Source organism: Candoia aspera, chromosome 2, assembly GCF_035149785.1.
Source record: "Candoia aspera isolate rCanAsp1 chromosome 2, rCanAsp1.hap2, whole genome shotgun sequence".
NCBI classification, from domain to species: domain Eukaryota; kingdom Metazoa; phylum Chordata; class Lepidosauria; order Squamata; family Boidae; genus Candoia; species Candoia aspera.
In genome coordinates, this window is record NC_086154.1 from 230,104,090 (window position 1) to 230,120,749 (window position 16,660).

General features: G+C 37.7%; 1 protein-coding gene across 2 annotated transcripts in view; it reads right to left on the reverse strand.

Moving 5' to 3' along the window:
• XRCC4 (X-ray repair cross complementing 4) overlaps window positions 1-16,660 on the reverse strand; it is a 151,311-nt gene that overhangs the window by 52,886 nt on the left and 81,765 nt on the right. For both annotated transcript variants that reach the window (XM_063295453.1, XM_063295454.1), the window contains exon 7: window positions 2,174-2,318. In XM_063295453.1, the coding sequence (XP_063151523.1) occupies window positions 2,174-2,318 (145 nt within the window). The remainder of the gene's footprint in view (window positions 1-2,173; window positions 2,319-16,660) is intronic.

Sequence of the window (16,660 nt, forward strand, 5' to 3'; positions counted from 1 at the left end):
CCCAAGAACTTACTTTACTGTTTACTTTACTGTTATAATGAAATCTCTTTACATAGAGCGCCCTATTTCATTTGAACTATAAATATTTTTCCTGATATAGTGGAAATTACTGCCATTTTGTATTTTTTGTTTGTTTGTTTCTTAAAAGAGATAAGAAATAGAGCCAGAACTAACAATGTTGCTTCATCTAAGTTAATAATTTGGGCAATAAAAATGCAACACCAATAATTTCACTTATAAATTGGTAGAAAACAACATGAAGTCCCTGCCCTTCCCCATGAAAATAGAGATTATTGCAAAAATATCTGAATGCCATTTATTTGTAAATACCCATGTTAATTATTAAGACAGCCACAAAGCTCTAATATTACTTTTTGTTTTAACTTTAAAGAGATACTGTATCTTAAATATCATTTATTTAAATAAATAGCTCTGAGCAGCTTAAAATGACTTTAATGGCAGCTTACAAAAATATAATAAAATCTATAAATGGAACATTAAAAGTGCAACAGATATACAACATAGACTAAAAAAGTAATGTTAACATCTGATCCTCTTTGCTGAAAAAAGGTATTTTGTCTTTAGCTAAATGTATTTGTATCTATGATATTCAAAAAGAGATGTGAATGAAAAGGAATTACCTAAAAGATATTAGTCACATATGTTGGATCCATCAATATGCTAGCTTATTAAAGATACAGACTAGTATCTTGAAAAACTAGAAACTGTGCCACATAAAAAGCAAAATTATGTGTATTCTTTTTCCCCTTGAATGAATAGAGAAATATAGTTAAATTTCAAAATCAGGGAAAACAATTATATTAGATTCTGAAGTTTTAAAAGTAAAATCACACAAGTTCTAGAAAATAATCGTACAATTTCACATAATGCTGTCTAGGTAGCAACTGAAATATTAACATTAAATTAGTCACAATTAAAAATGTGTAATATAGACAACAAAGTCTGGATTAGACAGATTATTTTATGACAGAAAGAGGTATGATTAGAAAAAATTAACTTTATTTTTTTATTTAAAATAAAGGGGATCAACAACAGAGTTAAAATAACATAACCAATTCTAATTGAAGTATTAAAAATTCATAAATGTTGCCAATAGAATATTAAGGATAGTTAAAAATCATTACATATCTAATGTATTATTGCATAAAATATCAAGGAAAGCTCAAAAACATCTGGTTTCTTTAAGATTTTGTTGATACTTATCTAACAAAAGTCTTTGAATTTACCATATGCAATATTTTCAGTTACACTGACTACCAGGAAGCACCATGTGACCAGTTTTGTCCTGTTGGGATTCATCAGACATGGATAGCCAGATGTTATTTTATGGGGTTCAAACTCTCTACAAGGAATTGAACTCACAGGCTTTCACACTTTAAATGACTATATACAATGCATTAGCTTTGGGAGCTATCCAGGTCCTAGTGCTCAGCAGTTACAGGACTAGTTATATAATGGTATATATATAGTCATCTTCCCTTAATCTCTCTGAGCAGAGAGATACTGATGTTATATTATGTCATGCCCCATGTATGGCATTTTATATGACTTTCACCCTCCCTTATCAGTTGTGGATAAGCTAGAACCCCATATATGGGGGCATGACATAATGTAACATCTATATCTCTCTCCTCTGAATGCTTAAGGAAGGATGGAGAGTAGATACTATTCTGGTAGCTCATGTGTAATACTTGGATTCTTACAAGAATAGGCAGTAGGAAAATCATAATTCAAAATCATTTAGATTAATTTATGCAACCAAACATTTGAGATCAGAAGACTGTCCCAACACTATTCAAAGAAACACACATTAGTAACTACAGCTTTAGTAGATGCAAAATTTGATCCAATCTCTAAGACAATAAATATGTCATTTTAAGAAATAATCTTTTTTCTGTTTTAAGGATTTACAATGTTTTACTAAAGACAACAAAGATTTATTTTCTCTATAGCCAAATGGCATAAGATAACTGAGTTTAGGCAAGTTATTAGGATTTAATTTGTTATCTGGAAAAGTTTATATACATTTTATTTTTATAAGGTGGTTTTGGCAAGTCAAAATAAAAAAGGTACATAAACCTTGTATTTATGTACAATACATAGATTTTTGCATTATAAATCTACCCCTCATATATATTTTAAAAAATCTTACTTTTCTTTTGAAGTAGTCTGGGCTTCTTGTAATGCCACCTTTGGTTTGATATTTCCAATTTTTGAGGTCCGTTGTCTTCTCTTTCTGCTTGGGACTGTATCAGTAATATCTGGACTACCAAGTAGGGAATCTCTTCTGGGTATGACTGTCATAACAGAAAAGACAATATAATAAGGCAGGGGATTAGATTATCAATTCTAGGAACATTATGAGAAGGCTGCTTATCTGTGGTTCTCTGAGTGGTAATTACACTACAAATAATTCAAGGTAATTATTTCAGGCAATATGAATAGTAAATACAGCAGGTCCCCGGTTTAAGAAAGTCCCAGTTTATGGATGACTTCTAGTTAAGAATGGACTGCCATAAAGACTATTATATTAAAAAATTGAGTTGAGTACAATGTTTTGGGTTAAATACACAATACTACTTTGTGTATTATTATGTTAAGATGTTTTAGTGTATTTGGAAGTGTTTCTTAAGTGTTAAGAATATATACTATATACTAAGACAAACATTTGCCTAACTGATGCTAAATAACTGTTCTGACTTACATACAAATTCGACTTAAGGACAGACTTAGGAACGGAATTCATTCTTAAACTGGGGACCTGCTATATTACAATTGTTGAGAAATTGTCTTCACATTTATCCCTCTAGGCAGAATTTAGGTCATATTTCCCTGCCCCTCTCATAATTGCTGCTGTTCAGCATGTTATGTTAGCTCTTTCTCCACTTTATAGGCAAATACTAAAATGATGCCACAGTCCCCAAAATAACAATAATATATAATATAATATAATATAATATAATATACTATACTATACTATAATATAATATAATATAATATAATATAATATAATATAATATAATATAATATAATATAATATAATATAATATAATATAATATAATATAATATAATATATTTGTATGCTGCCCAACTCCCAGCAACTCTGGGCAGCTCACAACAATCAAAGAAATTACAGTAAAATCAATAAAAGATAAAAGATGGCAAGTGCCACAGAGCAGACAGAATGAAGCAAGGGGTCCCACTCTTTGTTGCCAAAGGCCTGGGTAAACAGGTCTTCATTGCTGTTCTGAATGACAGGAGAATGGGAGCCATCCAGATTTCAGGGGGAAGCTCATTCCAGAGGGCAGGCAGGTGCTCCTACAGAGAAGGTGCGCTTCCAGGGTCCCAACAGATAACATTGTTTAATCGAAGGAACCCAGAGCATGGCAACCCTGCAAGACTGAAGTGGTTGGGGAGATACTATGGGAGAGAGGCAGCCCTCAAATAATCAAGCCCTATGCCATGCAGGACTTTATAGGTAATAACCAGCACCTTGAATTGGACTCAGAAGCAAATTGGCAACTGGTGCAGCTTGCAAAGCAGAGGTGTTACATGGGCATACCATCACCATTTGTGCTGCTGCATTCTGGACCAGTTGAAACTTCTGGATAGTTTTCTAGGGCAGCCCTAAGTAGATTGTGTTGCAGTAGCATGTGAAATGCACATTAACCTGGTTACATACTACCTCCAAGAACAAACTTTCATTTTTTTAGTTAAAACAACTGGAAGGACATTAAAATTCTAAACTAAAAAAAAATGCTTATATTGTCTCTAGAGGTAGCTCTACCAATTCCCTTAAATATCTTTGGACCTATTTTTTTCTTTAAAATATTTCCAAAGATCCTGGTTGTAAAGTAGAGAGATCAAAGTTTGCAAAAGAAGATGGGAAATTCATTTTCCAGATTTCCTTTTTCTGATTTGCAAGGAACCAGCTGCATGGCATACATTCTCATTTTTATGTTTCCCAAGATGCAAATTTTAGAGGAAATGACCTTTTTCTCCATTTATGAATTGATCCACAGGATTTACATTAATAGATAGAACACACATTAATTCAAGCTTTTAAAGAGAGGATAATTCCATTCCTAGAATAGTATACTGATCTCAGTAGGTCTCATTCCTAAGCAAATAAAATATATTAGCGATAATAGTTTCACTTATTACATTTAAGTTCTCACAGATGCTGCTTGATTTTTCTTCAGCATATAAAGAGATGTGTTTTTAGAACTCTCAGTGTTTTAGTACTCTCAAGTCTTAAAAACTTCAGTTTGCATGTAATATAAGAACTAATATAAATTATATAAAGAAATTGTATCCTTATACATTTAAAAACAAGATACTTTACATCATATAACTTCAGATTAATAATGGCAAATCCCTGCTGTAATAGTTCAAAGCAGTTCAGTTTCTTGATGGATTGCATTCTGCTATACTAAAGTACACATGAGGGGAACCCTTGTGTGAACCACTTCTAGGAGTACAGGCTATGTGCAATATTTGGTTCAAGCATCCCAAAAGGATCACACAGAATATGAATATTCATTTGATTGTATAGAAAATGTAAGCATTATATTTCTTTCAATGGAGAGCAAGTTTGGTGTAGTGGTTAAGGCATCAGGTTAGAAACCGGGAGACCATCAGTTCTAGTCCTGCCTGAGGTACAAAGCCAGCTGTGTGACCTTGGGCCAGTCACTCTCTCTCAGCCCTAGGAAGGAGGCAATTGCAAACCACTTCCAAAATGGTGCCAAGAAAACTGCAGGGACTTGCCCAGGCAGTCATCAGGAGTCAAGACTGACTTGAAGGCACCCCCCACAAAAAAAACCTCACTTCTTTCAAGCCTGGCAATGACCCAAAGAGCCTTTTCTCTTTTGTATTAAGGAGGAAGAGATTCCATAATTTCTATCAAACCCTTGTTCCTCCCTGACTCATGAACAAACAGGGATGGGCATGTAGTGACTTCATGGGAAGGGAAGCAGCAGTTAATGTTTTGTCATGGATGCAGAATACTGCCTATAGTTCTTTGGATCAGAGTCTACTGTTCCTTTAAAAAGTTTCCTTTGCTTACATAGAACAATAATGTTTCATATAACTTGTCAAGCAGCCAAACTATACTTGTCCAACTATGCTTGTCATCCTTAAGATCTTCAGGAGTAAATGTTATTATAATCTGCTAACGGAAAAGATGCATATCTCTTTAAATGAAGAACACAACATTTGAGGTACTAAATGCATCCCTTTCAAAGTAAATGTACGTTTTCTCTAAATATTTCTGTTTTGATAAATTGCCATTACAAGCCAATAATTGTTTTAAATTTATATACAAATTGTTCTATCTATAGGGAAGAGTAAGGGAGAGAGATAGAATACCCACATGCTGGGTTACTCCCTAATTAAAAAAAAGAAAAATCAAATTAATTATAGCATCATATCCTAGCCCTATATACTGAGGCACAGTGACTACAAAAATCAGCCCCCACCTTTAGGAGTTAAATCAATCACACAGGGTTTAAATAGAATCAATCTTTACCTCAAAATGAAAAAAAAAGTCTTTTTTTGACTGTATAGTAAGCGGTTTCCTGTGAAATGTTCAGTGGTGGACAAGAGAAAAATAAAGAGCTTTTACAATCACAGAGAGCATCTTAAAAGAATTTCCACTAAAAATATACAGGAAAATATTAAGTTCTGGCCAACCATAAGATAATGCTTGTCTCTTCCTAGTTTAGAGGCAACTCTAATGGAAAGTGGTTTTACACTGCACAAAAAAAAAAAACCCACACACAATGACTGAGCCTGTTTAGAGACAGTAGGTACCAGAGATAAAGAAGCATAAACTGACCAAGAAATTAAACTTGGCACAGTGATTAACTAACTTTATTTCCTGTTCTTCTAGACAACAGACTAATATTGAATAAAGTTCACTCTTAGATTCAGCTGTTACCTGGAAAGTAAAGGGGAGTAGGTAGCAGTTGTGGCCAGGATGGCTTGACATGGGGCTGCCCTTGAAAACCACCCAAAAGCTACAGCTGGTCCAGAATGTAGCAGCATCTCAGGTTACAGGTGCAGATCATTACATATAAGTGACATCACTACTGCAAGAGCTATGTCTTTGTCAACCCTTTAAGGTAGACCAGGTCAGGAAACAGAAAACACAAGAACTATTGGAACTCTATTTCACTGTTACAGGATATAATAACAGAAGCTTGAAAGCCTGGCAGAGATTCTCTCATATACTAAAGAGAATCAAGGCAAAACTATCTTCCTCACTCCCTCCTATCTGGGCTGAGCTGGTACTTACAGAAGAGTTGTTGAATTCCTTTTTCAAGGCCATCTCCATACTCCCCTACAAGCTGCATGGTTATTGGTTGAATTCTGGGTGCAATTGAAGATGCTGGTTGTCCTTTTAAAGCCTAGCATGACATAGGACCTTGGCATCTTCAAGATCCCCTGTTCCCTCTAATATCTGCCTATCAAGTAAGATCTGGGAGGAGTCCCTCTGGATTCCTGTGCCAAGAGAGTGTTGACACCAGTGGCTGCAGGGGCAGGCTTTCTCCATTGTGGCCTCCCTTCTTTGGACAGTATACTCCGGAGATTAAACTTGAACCAGTCCTGTTGGGGCTGAGGAGGCCTCGGGGGAATGGTGTGACTTGAGCCCTTCTTCTTGGCATTGGTATGGATTTCAGTTTGTTGAAACCGATATGAAAGAATTGTTATTTTGTGTTTGTTTTAATGTTTTTACTGTACTTGAAAATTTAAGCCTATTAATTAGTTCATGGTTGAAGCAGCTTATTGAGTAAACAACCCAGCAAAAAAATAAATAAATAACATCCTTTCTCCTGGAAACTCCTCTTAAATCAGAGGTTGGAGGAGAATCTTAGTTCTTTCTTTCTCCTCCTTCCCACATCTTATACCTTCTTGCTCCTTTTCCCTCAAAGTTCTGACAATAATTTCCAGAAGAACAAAAGCTCTGGAAAGGGAAGGGATAAGGACAATCTCTTTTTGTTATGTGCTAAAAGTACCTCTCCCCCAAAAACACGTTGATTTATAGGTCTGAACTGGCAGTGTGCCATCTGGCATAAGGGCTGACAGACAGGCTAGAACAGTGAGGTTTTATTGCCTACTTATACACCACAGCAGGTCATTATTATTAATATTCCCATTCCACAGATAAGGAACATGGGAGCTATGCCTAAGAGGAAGGGCTTACCAAAGACCAGCTCACAAGCTTAATAACAGATGAGATAAATATAATAATTGTTCAGACAAATAGTCATGAAGCTGAAACTGTAATTTGGATTTATTCCTAAGTCCGGTTCTGCGCATATAACATAAAGCATTTTTGAGTACCATTTTTCTTGTAACCTGTTCATATTCTTTTACCAGATCTGCAGGCTTAAGACAGGCTTGATATAATGGTATGTGGGAATGACCTTGGGAGACAGGAGGAAGAACTGCAGACTAGACAATGGTCAAAACAAGCAGCAGCTGAGTTCACAGAAGGAATGGGGGCATGGCAAACTCTCAGAAGGGACCCTCTGAGGAGATGTACTTTCAGACTTGCAGGATTCTGTTAATGTAACCTTACAATAATGTTAGAGGTAATACTTCTGGGTGTGCTTCTTGTCTGGAATAACTCCATCACTAGAAGCTCTACATTATATATGAATTTCTGCCAACTTCACAGATAAAGATGCACTAAAATTCACCTTGAAAGGGCAGTAGTACAGAGCTACATCCCATATTCTGCAACATAGAGCAAAGGGTCTTCCACTTGATTTCTTGCCCTCTGCATCCTTCTTTGCATTCTCAAATCTGATCCAGGAAACCTCTGTTGATGTGACCCATAAAGACTTAGTATGAAGAGAACGACTTAAAAGAAGAACTACAGAGTTCAGGACTGTGGAGAAGGGAAAACACCAGCCTCTTTTGAGTAAACCACAGCAGTATCTGTAAACTCAGTGCCTGTTGCGCATAAAGCCTATTCTGATGAAGGAGCAGGTAACGGTTTTGGAAAAGAAGGTTGCAAGAGATGGCAGGTGCCAGAAGACAACAAACAGAAGCCTGCAGAGAAGGCACCTGCTGGATTGTCCTTATCAGGCCTGTATAAACAAACTCCCCCATCTTTCTATGCTGCCTGGCTGGGACTCAGCTCATTGCCCAGGCAGAGAAGAGAGCTGGTTCCTCAAGCTCGAAAGCCTTACTTGGAAGGAAGGAAGGAAGGAAGGAAGGAAGGAAGGAAGGAAGGAAGGAAGGAAGGAAGGAAGGAAGGAAGGAAGGAAGGAAGGAAGGAAGGAAGGAAGGGACCAGAGACTACCTGAGCAAGGAGTTCCTTTTAGGGCCACAGCAGAGGCCGGAAGGCTTATTGAGATGGTTGGAGTGAGAGCAGGAGAACAAGTCTCAAACTGCTGCTACTAGAGCAGTTTAATTCCTTGGCTAAGCATTTCATTTTCAGCATTATCTTGAGTTCTTGGTTTGGACTGTTCCAAAGGGTCTATTTTTGTTTTCAACCTTTGCCCCGGAATGGATTGAAGGGAATAAACTTCAGCAGGTTCTCTACACCTTTGGAGAGTCCAGTGTTTGCCTTCTGTTACTCGCTAGTCAGCTCCCCACCTGTCTGTCTATAAGGGTCTCTGCCACAAGGACATCCTATCAGAAGGCAGCATCTTTGGTTTCAACCTTTTTTTCTCCCTAGAACTAAAACATACAATGTAAAATATTTTTAAACTTGGAGCATATAATTAGTGCCAAATTCTTTATATTTACATCTTAAATATTCATTTCATGCACTTTAACCATAATATTAATAGCAATGACATAAACTGTCAGCTTGTTAAAATGAAGCATTTAAGATATAAAATGAGCCTCCACCCCCAATTATGGGTTCACCAAGAAGAAGAAAAAATGTAATGAAGAGAGTTTATAAAAATGTTTTGACTATGAAAGGAATTAAGGCTTCTTTCAAAATATAACAATGAGAGCTGTATACTAGGGCTTTGAAATCTTGGGGACATGGATCATAGGGAAGAGCTCCATTACTAAACTGGTGAAAGCTGAGGAATTACAATTTTGTTATCTGAAACTTGTACTCATTAGGGTTTTTTTCCTGCCCCAAATTATTTTCTTTTAAATGCCTAGCAGTAACAAGCTATATCAACAGGATAAATATATCTTGCTGTGTGTGCCAGCAAGTGGGAAAGCACTGCCAAACCAAAATTTGTTGAAAGACAAAATGTTTATTACATAATATTTATTTTTTGCAATATTTTCCTGGAAATTTGGATGTATTATCCAGAGTTTAATTTATCCTTATACATCTCTGTTCACTTCATTTATGTTTCAAATAAAGATTAATTTCATTTTTTTCATTCACTCCAGTGATATAACTTCACTTTGCAGACCTGCTTAGATTGAAACATATGTTTGGCATTTGCTAATTCTTTGTAGTAGCCATAATACCTTCTTATTTGATTTTCAATTCCTCTAAACTGGTAATTAGAAATTTAAAAATATTTTCTCATATTAAAAAGAAATTTGCTAGTGAATAGCAATATTGTTTTAAATAATTTGGGGAATAAATGCAATGCGTTTTGTTTATTTACACTGTTTCAATACCATCCTACAACAGAAGTTAAGAGGAGCATACTCTTAACTATTCTTAAAGTTATTTAATTTATCTTGACTTATAACTGATAATCTTCAGTGAACAAAGTTGAGTAACACTAGAATAACAAAAATATACAATAGTATTTTAAATCTCTGTTTATTAGTTCTGTTGTCCCTCATTTTTATTTATTTTATTAAATTTATATCCCACCTTTCCTCTAAAACAACAGTTCTCAAACATTTTGGCCTCAGGATTCCTTTTCATTCTTAAAAATGATTGAGGACCCCAAAGAGTTTTGGTTTATGTGGGTTATATCTAGCAATATGTATGTATTAGAAGTTAAAATTGAGAAATGTTAAAATATTTGACTAAAAATATTTATTTGACTTCACAGACTCCCTGAAAACATCTCAGAGACCCCTAGGGGACCCCAGACCACACTAAGAATCACTGCTCTAAAATATTGTTAAAATGACTAACAAAACCCCATATAAAATAAGGAATATATAACTGAAACCCTTAATGAACATTAAAAAATACATATGTAAGAAATAATAATACCCATTAGAACAAAACTTACATCAAAAGCAAATCAATTTAGCTAAGACTGTGCCATAAAGCTGTATATGATGTTCTTGCCATTAAGAACAAAAAGCCACTTAGATAATATCCAGAATTAATTATCAACAATGAATAGTAGCACCCAGTTGGATATCTCAATCCAGTTGCAATTTTGAATGTTTGGGATTCAATTTTACCTATTTCATATGGGTCAAAGACCAGGGTTACTACCTGTATCTAGCTGTATTTGTTTCTGGTAACAGTACACCATATATTATCTGCATTACATTTGGGCAACTGAAATACACTATATATAGAGGGCTACCTTTGAAAAGCATCAGCAAGCTTTTGTACAAGATACAGGGTGTCAAAATCCACTGAAATCTTCATCTATTATTTTGGTGCTTCAAAATCTGCACTAATTGTTTCAGATCCACTTCAAGATGTTGCTTTTAAAGGTCTAAACTGCTTATGACCTGGCTGTTAGTGCGACTGCATGTCATTTACATCCAGGAGAAGCCATTTTGAAGGTAACTTAACTCATAGAGGCTTGCCTGTTAAGCATGTAGTATACAGCTTTCTTCTGTCTTTATTCAGTCCCTTTCCTTCTTTAAAATGATCCTTTAAAAACTGGTTGTATGTTTTAAAGTCAGATTTTTTTTATGTTTTAAGTACTACAGTTTGGCAGTAGTCATAATACACATACATTATAATATTAATAAATAATGTGTTAGCTGCTTGAAAGGATATCTTTGGTTGGGAGATCCAGTACATTTTTAAATGAATTAGGTAACATCAAATACCTATTTACCATTAATCTTAGTTCTGATTAGATGTATACTGACTTCTAAAGTTTATTTTAGTAGCGTATCAGGATAATATAAAATTATTTCATTTAGAACTTGAATATGTTTTAATCTAAAGTTTTTGAAAGCCAGTTATAAATTTGTTGTTTATTCGTTTAGTCGCTTCCGACTCTTCGTGACTTCATGGACCAGCCCACGCCAGAGTTTCCTGTCGGTCGTCAACACCCCCAGCTCCCCCAGGGACGAGTCCATCACCTCTAGAATATCATCCATCCATCTTGCCCTTGGTCGGCCCCTCTTCCTTTTGCCTTCCACTCTCCCTAGCATCAGCATCTTCTCCAGGGTGTCCTGTCTTCTCATTATGTGGCCAAAGTATTTCAGTTTTGCCTTTAATATCATTACCTCAAGTGAACAGTCTGGCTTTATTTCCTGGAGGATGGACTGGTTTGATCTTCTTGCAGTCCAAGGCACTCTCATAATTTTCCTCCAACACCACAGTTCAAAAGCATCGATCTTCCTTCGCTCAGCCTTCCTTATGGTCCAGCTCTCGCAGCCATATGTTACTACAGGGAACACCATTGCTTTAACTATGCGAGCCTTTGTTGTCAGTGTGATGTCTCTGCTCTTAACTATTTTATCGAGATTTGTCATTGCTCTTCTTCCAAGGATTAAGCGTCTTCTGATTTCCTGACTGCAGTCAGCATCTGCAGTAATCTTTGCACCTAGAAATACAAAGTCTTTCACTGCTTCTACATTTTCTCCCTCTATTTGCCAGTTATCAATCAAGCTGGTTGCCATAATCTTGGTTTTTTTGAGGTTTAGCTGCAAACCAGCTTTTGCACTTTCTTCTTTCACCTTCATCATAAGGCTCCTCAGTTCCTCTTCGCTTTCAGCCATCAAAGTGGTATCATCTGCATATCTGAGATTGTTAATGTTTCTTCCAGAGATTTTAACTCCAGCCTTGGATTCCTCAAGGCCAGCTTGTCGCACGATGTGTTCTGCATACAAGTTGAATAGGTAGGGTGAGAGTATACAGCCCTGCCGTACTCCTTTCCCAATCTTAAACCAGTCCGTTGTTCCGTGGTCTGTTCTTACTGTTGCTACTTGGTCGTTATACAGATTCTTCAGGAGGCATACAAGATGACTTGGTATCCCCATACCACTAAGAACTTGCCACAATTTGTTATGGTCCACACAGTCAAAGGCTTTAGAATAGTCAATAAAACAGAAATAGATGTTTTTCTGAAACTCCCTGGCTTTTTCCATTATCCAGCGGATATTGGCAATTTGGTCCCGAGTTCCTCTGCCTTTTCTAAACCCAGCTTGTACATCTGGCAATTCTCGCTCCATGAACTGCTGAAGTCTACCTTGCAGGATCTTGAGCATTACCTTACTGGCATGTGAAATGAGTGCCACTGTTCAATAGTTTGAACATTCTTTAGTGTTTCCCTTTTTTGGTATGGGGATATAAGTTGATTTTTTCCAATCTGATGGCCATTCTTGTGTTTTCCAAATTTGCTGGCATATAGCATGCATTACCTTGACAGCATCATCTTGCAAGATTTTGAACAGTTCAGCTGGGATGCCGTCGTCTCCTGCTGCCTTGTTATTAGCAATGCTTCTTAAGGCCCACTCAACCTCACTCTTCAGGATGTCTGGCTCTAGCTCACTGACCACACCGTCAAAGCTATCCCCGATATTGTTATCCTTCCTATACAGGTCTTCTGTATATTCTTGCCACCTTTTCTTGATCTCTTCTTCTTCTGTTAGGTCCTTGCCATCTTTGTTTTTGATCATACCCATTTTTGCCTGGAATTTACCTCCAATGTTTCTAATTTTCTGGAAGAGGTCTCTTGTCCTTCCTATTCTATTGTCTTCTTCCACTTCCGCGCATTGCTTGTTTAAAAATAATTCCTTATCTCTTCTGGCTAACCTCTGGAATTTTGCATTTAATTGGGCATATCTCCCTCTATCACTGTTGCCTTTTGCTTTCCTTCTTTCTTGGGCTACTTCTAGTGTCTCAGCAGACAGCCATTTTGCCTTCTTGGTTTTCTCTTTCTTTGGGATGTATTTTGTTGCCACCTCCTGAACAATGCTGCCAACTTCTGTCGAGAGTTCTTCCGGGACCCTATCTACTAAGTCCAGTCCCTTAAATCTATTCTTCACCTCCACTGCATATTCCTTAGGAATATTAGTGAGCTCATATCTAGCTGATCTGTGGGTCTTCCCTAATCTCTTTAGTCTGATCCTAAATTGTGCAAGAAGAAGTTCGTGATCTGAACTACAGTCAGCTCCAGGCCTTGTTTTTACCGACTGTACAGATGTCCGCCACCTTTGGCTGCAAAGGATGTAATCAATCTGATTTCGGTGTTGTCCATCTCGTGAAGTCCATGTATAAGGCCGTCTCTTAGGTTGTTGGAAGAGAGTGTTTGTTATGAAGAGTGAATTGTCTTGGCAAAATTCTATCAGCCTATGTCCTGCTTCATTTTGTTCTCCCAGGCCATGCTTACCTGTAATTCCAGGTGTCATTTGACTGCCCACCTTAGCATTCCAGTCTCCTGTGATGAAAATAACATCTCTTTTAGGAGTGTTGTCCAGTAGGTGCTGCAGATCCTCATAGAACTGCTCTACTTCAGCTTCTTCAGCATTTGTGGTTGGGGCGTATATTTGGATCACTGTGATGTTAGATGGCTTGCCCTGAATTCGAATTGAGATCATTCTGTCGTTTTTTGGGTTGTATCCAAGCACTGCTTTAGCCACTTTACTATTAATTATGAAGGCTACTCCATTTCTTCTGTGGTCCTCTTGTCCACAGTAGTAGATCTGGTGGTCATTTGATGTGAAGTGGCCCATTCCAGTCCATTCCAGTTCACTGACGCCCAAAATGTCTATCTTTAATCTTGACATCTCACCAATTTGCCCTGGCTCATAGATCTTACATTCCAGGTTCCAATGGTGTGTTGATCCTTAGAACATCGGATTCGCCGTTCACCACCAGCACCGTCGGCCGCTAGCCGTCCTTTCGGCTTTGAGCTAGCTGCGTCATTACATCTGGGGCTAGTTGAGCTCATCCTCTGTTCCTCCCCAGTAGCATTTTGACCATCTTCCGACCTGGGGGTCTCATCTTCTGATGGTATACCGACATATCTCTGGTTGTACTGATCCATTTAGTTTTCACGGCAAGAATACTGGGGTGGGTTGCCATTACCTTCCCCAGGGATCGCATTTAGTCTGACCTCTCTGTCATGACCTTCCCGTCTTGGGTGGCCCTTCACAGTTTAGCTCATGGCATCATTGAGGTGTTCAAGCTCCAGCACCACGACAAGGTAACGATCCTTTGCTGAAGCAGTTATAAATACAATCCTAAAATGATTTACAGCCGCAAGGGAATTTGAGGAAATATAAAGGAAATAAGGAAATATAATCATCTGAGAAAAAGACTTCAGTTTTTAAAATGATAGGTCGATCTTCTGTATATGAATCTGTCCCAAATTTTCCATCCTGACTTTATGTATGTCTAGTATGAGGCTTTTAATCACTTATCATTTATTCCTGAAATTGTTGGCTGAACAATTTATTTATTCCTGAAATTGATGGAGAACCACAGCAAAATGTTCAGTAGTCCAGTGATGTTTCCAGATTCAGCTACATTTTACAGTTAATTATTTTTGCCTTAATGATCAGATCGCTTTGCATATATAGGCTGAGAGGAATATGTAATATTAAGTCTGAAACATACAATTAGAATGATATCAAGAGAGAAGATATTATCTTCTAAATATGGGGCTAAATTTCTCACTCTGATGAAAATAATGTTAATGTTTTCTACTACAGATTAAAGTTACTATGGTAACTAATCATTTTGGCTGGGTGAAGAGGTTGAATTCAACTGTCCCCTTTTCGAATGTTAATTTTTGCACCTGGGAGGAAGAACTTGCTTGGACTTGTTTTAGTTTCTGTTTCCCTTCTGTGTAGGCATGTAGAGAGTTTAAGCAGCTCTCACTGAGAGCCTGTAATGAATGCAGATGTTTTGCTTTCTGTAAATAAAATTATTTTTATAGAAATGCCTGGTGTGTGACTTTTCTGATCTCTCCTGGACTAAAGGCTTTCCTAGCAATCTGCCAACAGGTTATGTGCCCAGTAAACAGCCCAGTAAGCCCAGTAAAACCCAGAGAGAATAGAGAGATCAGCTCCACACCTCATGCACAATTTAAAGGCAGGTAGCAAAGACCTGTGAAGATTTTCTTTGGAGCCACCTGGAGATTTTCCAGCAACTGCCGGCCTACAGGACAAAGAAGCCAGCTGAGGTGACTTGCAAAAGAAGGAAGAAGCCATGGCTACCTCCCAGCTCTCAGCGATGCCTCTGGAGTGCCTATCAGAGACCAACTATTTGAATATGGAGATGGAGATGTATCTTCACAGAGAGAATCTTTGGCTGCCAATTGGTGAGCAAACCCCCCAAAATCCCAGTGCTGAATGGCTGAGACAGGATGAGCGGGCTAGAGCCACCATTATCCTGGGAGTTGAGGACAATCAGCTAGTCCACGCACGAGGTATGCAGTCTGCAAAGCAACTTTGGGATGCTTTAAGAGACTTGTATGTAAAGGCAACAGCAGGGAGTAAAGTTACCCTGACAAAAAAGCTGTACAAAGCCTACCTTGCAGAAGGAGATAGCCTTCCTGAGCACCTGCATTATATTCAGCAGCTGTTTGTTGAGTTGCAGGAGAGAGGGATGGAATTTACACCTCTCACAAAATCCTATATCCTCCTGTCCTCACTGAATGAAACGTGGGACACACTGATTTGTACCCTGGAGGCTATGCCTGAAGCAGACCTCACCCCATCATGTTACACAGCGCTTACTCGCTGAATGGGAGAAGAGAGAGAAAAGATCCCCCCCCCCATCTCTTCTGGAAAGCTACAGTACCAGAAAACAAGGGAAAAGAAGGGAAAGGAAGCTGAGGCCACAGTACTAGCCAGCCAGCGATGCTTCACCTGTGGTTCAGCTGGACATTTGCAGAAAGACTGTGCCTTGAGACCCAACAGTAAAAAGACAGAGAAGAAGAGCACAAGGGCAACACAGAAGAAGGCTCTTCAGACAACCCAAATTGCACAGGTTGCTGAGAAGGGTAATTCTGATGTATGGGTGTTAGATTCTGGGGCCAATTGTCATTTATGTAATTGTAAAAGCTCTTTTGTGTCACTGTCTAAAACTGAAAGACAAAGTGTATCTTTGGCTGATGGGTCTGTGACCAAAATTATGGGACAAGGTGACTTGTATTTATCCTGCTTGGGAGAAACTGTAAAAGGTGTTTTGTATGTGCCAAATTTACAATCAAACCTTTTATCTGTGGCACAATTGGCTGCAACAGGGTATATCATAACATTTAAGAAAAATGGTTGTGAGATACGTAAAAATGGAAAATTGTGTCCTACTGGTATATTAAAAGACTCCTTGTACATTGTGCAAAATGCAAGGAAGCCAAGCTGCAAGGCTGCAGTTGGCAACACTCCATATCATGACCAATGTGTACACCTGATGCACAGGTCATGCTAATTTCAAGTATATAGCACAAATGCCACAGCTGTGTGCTGACCTAAAGATAAAACCCTGTGATAAATACTTAGACTGTGTAGTTTGCAAAGAATGAAAAACACTAAAAGCTCCTG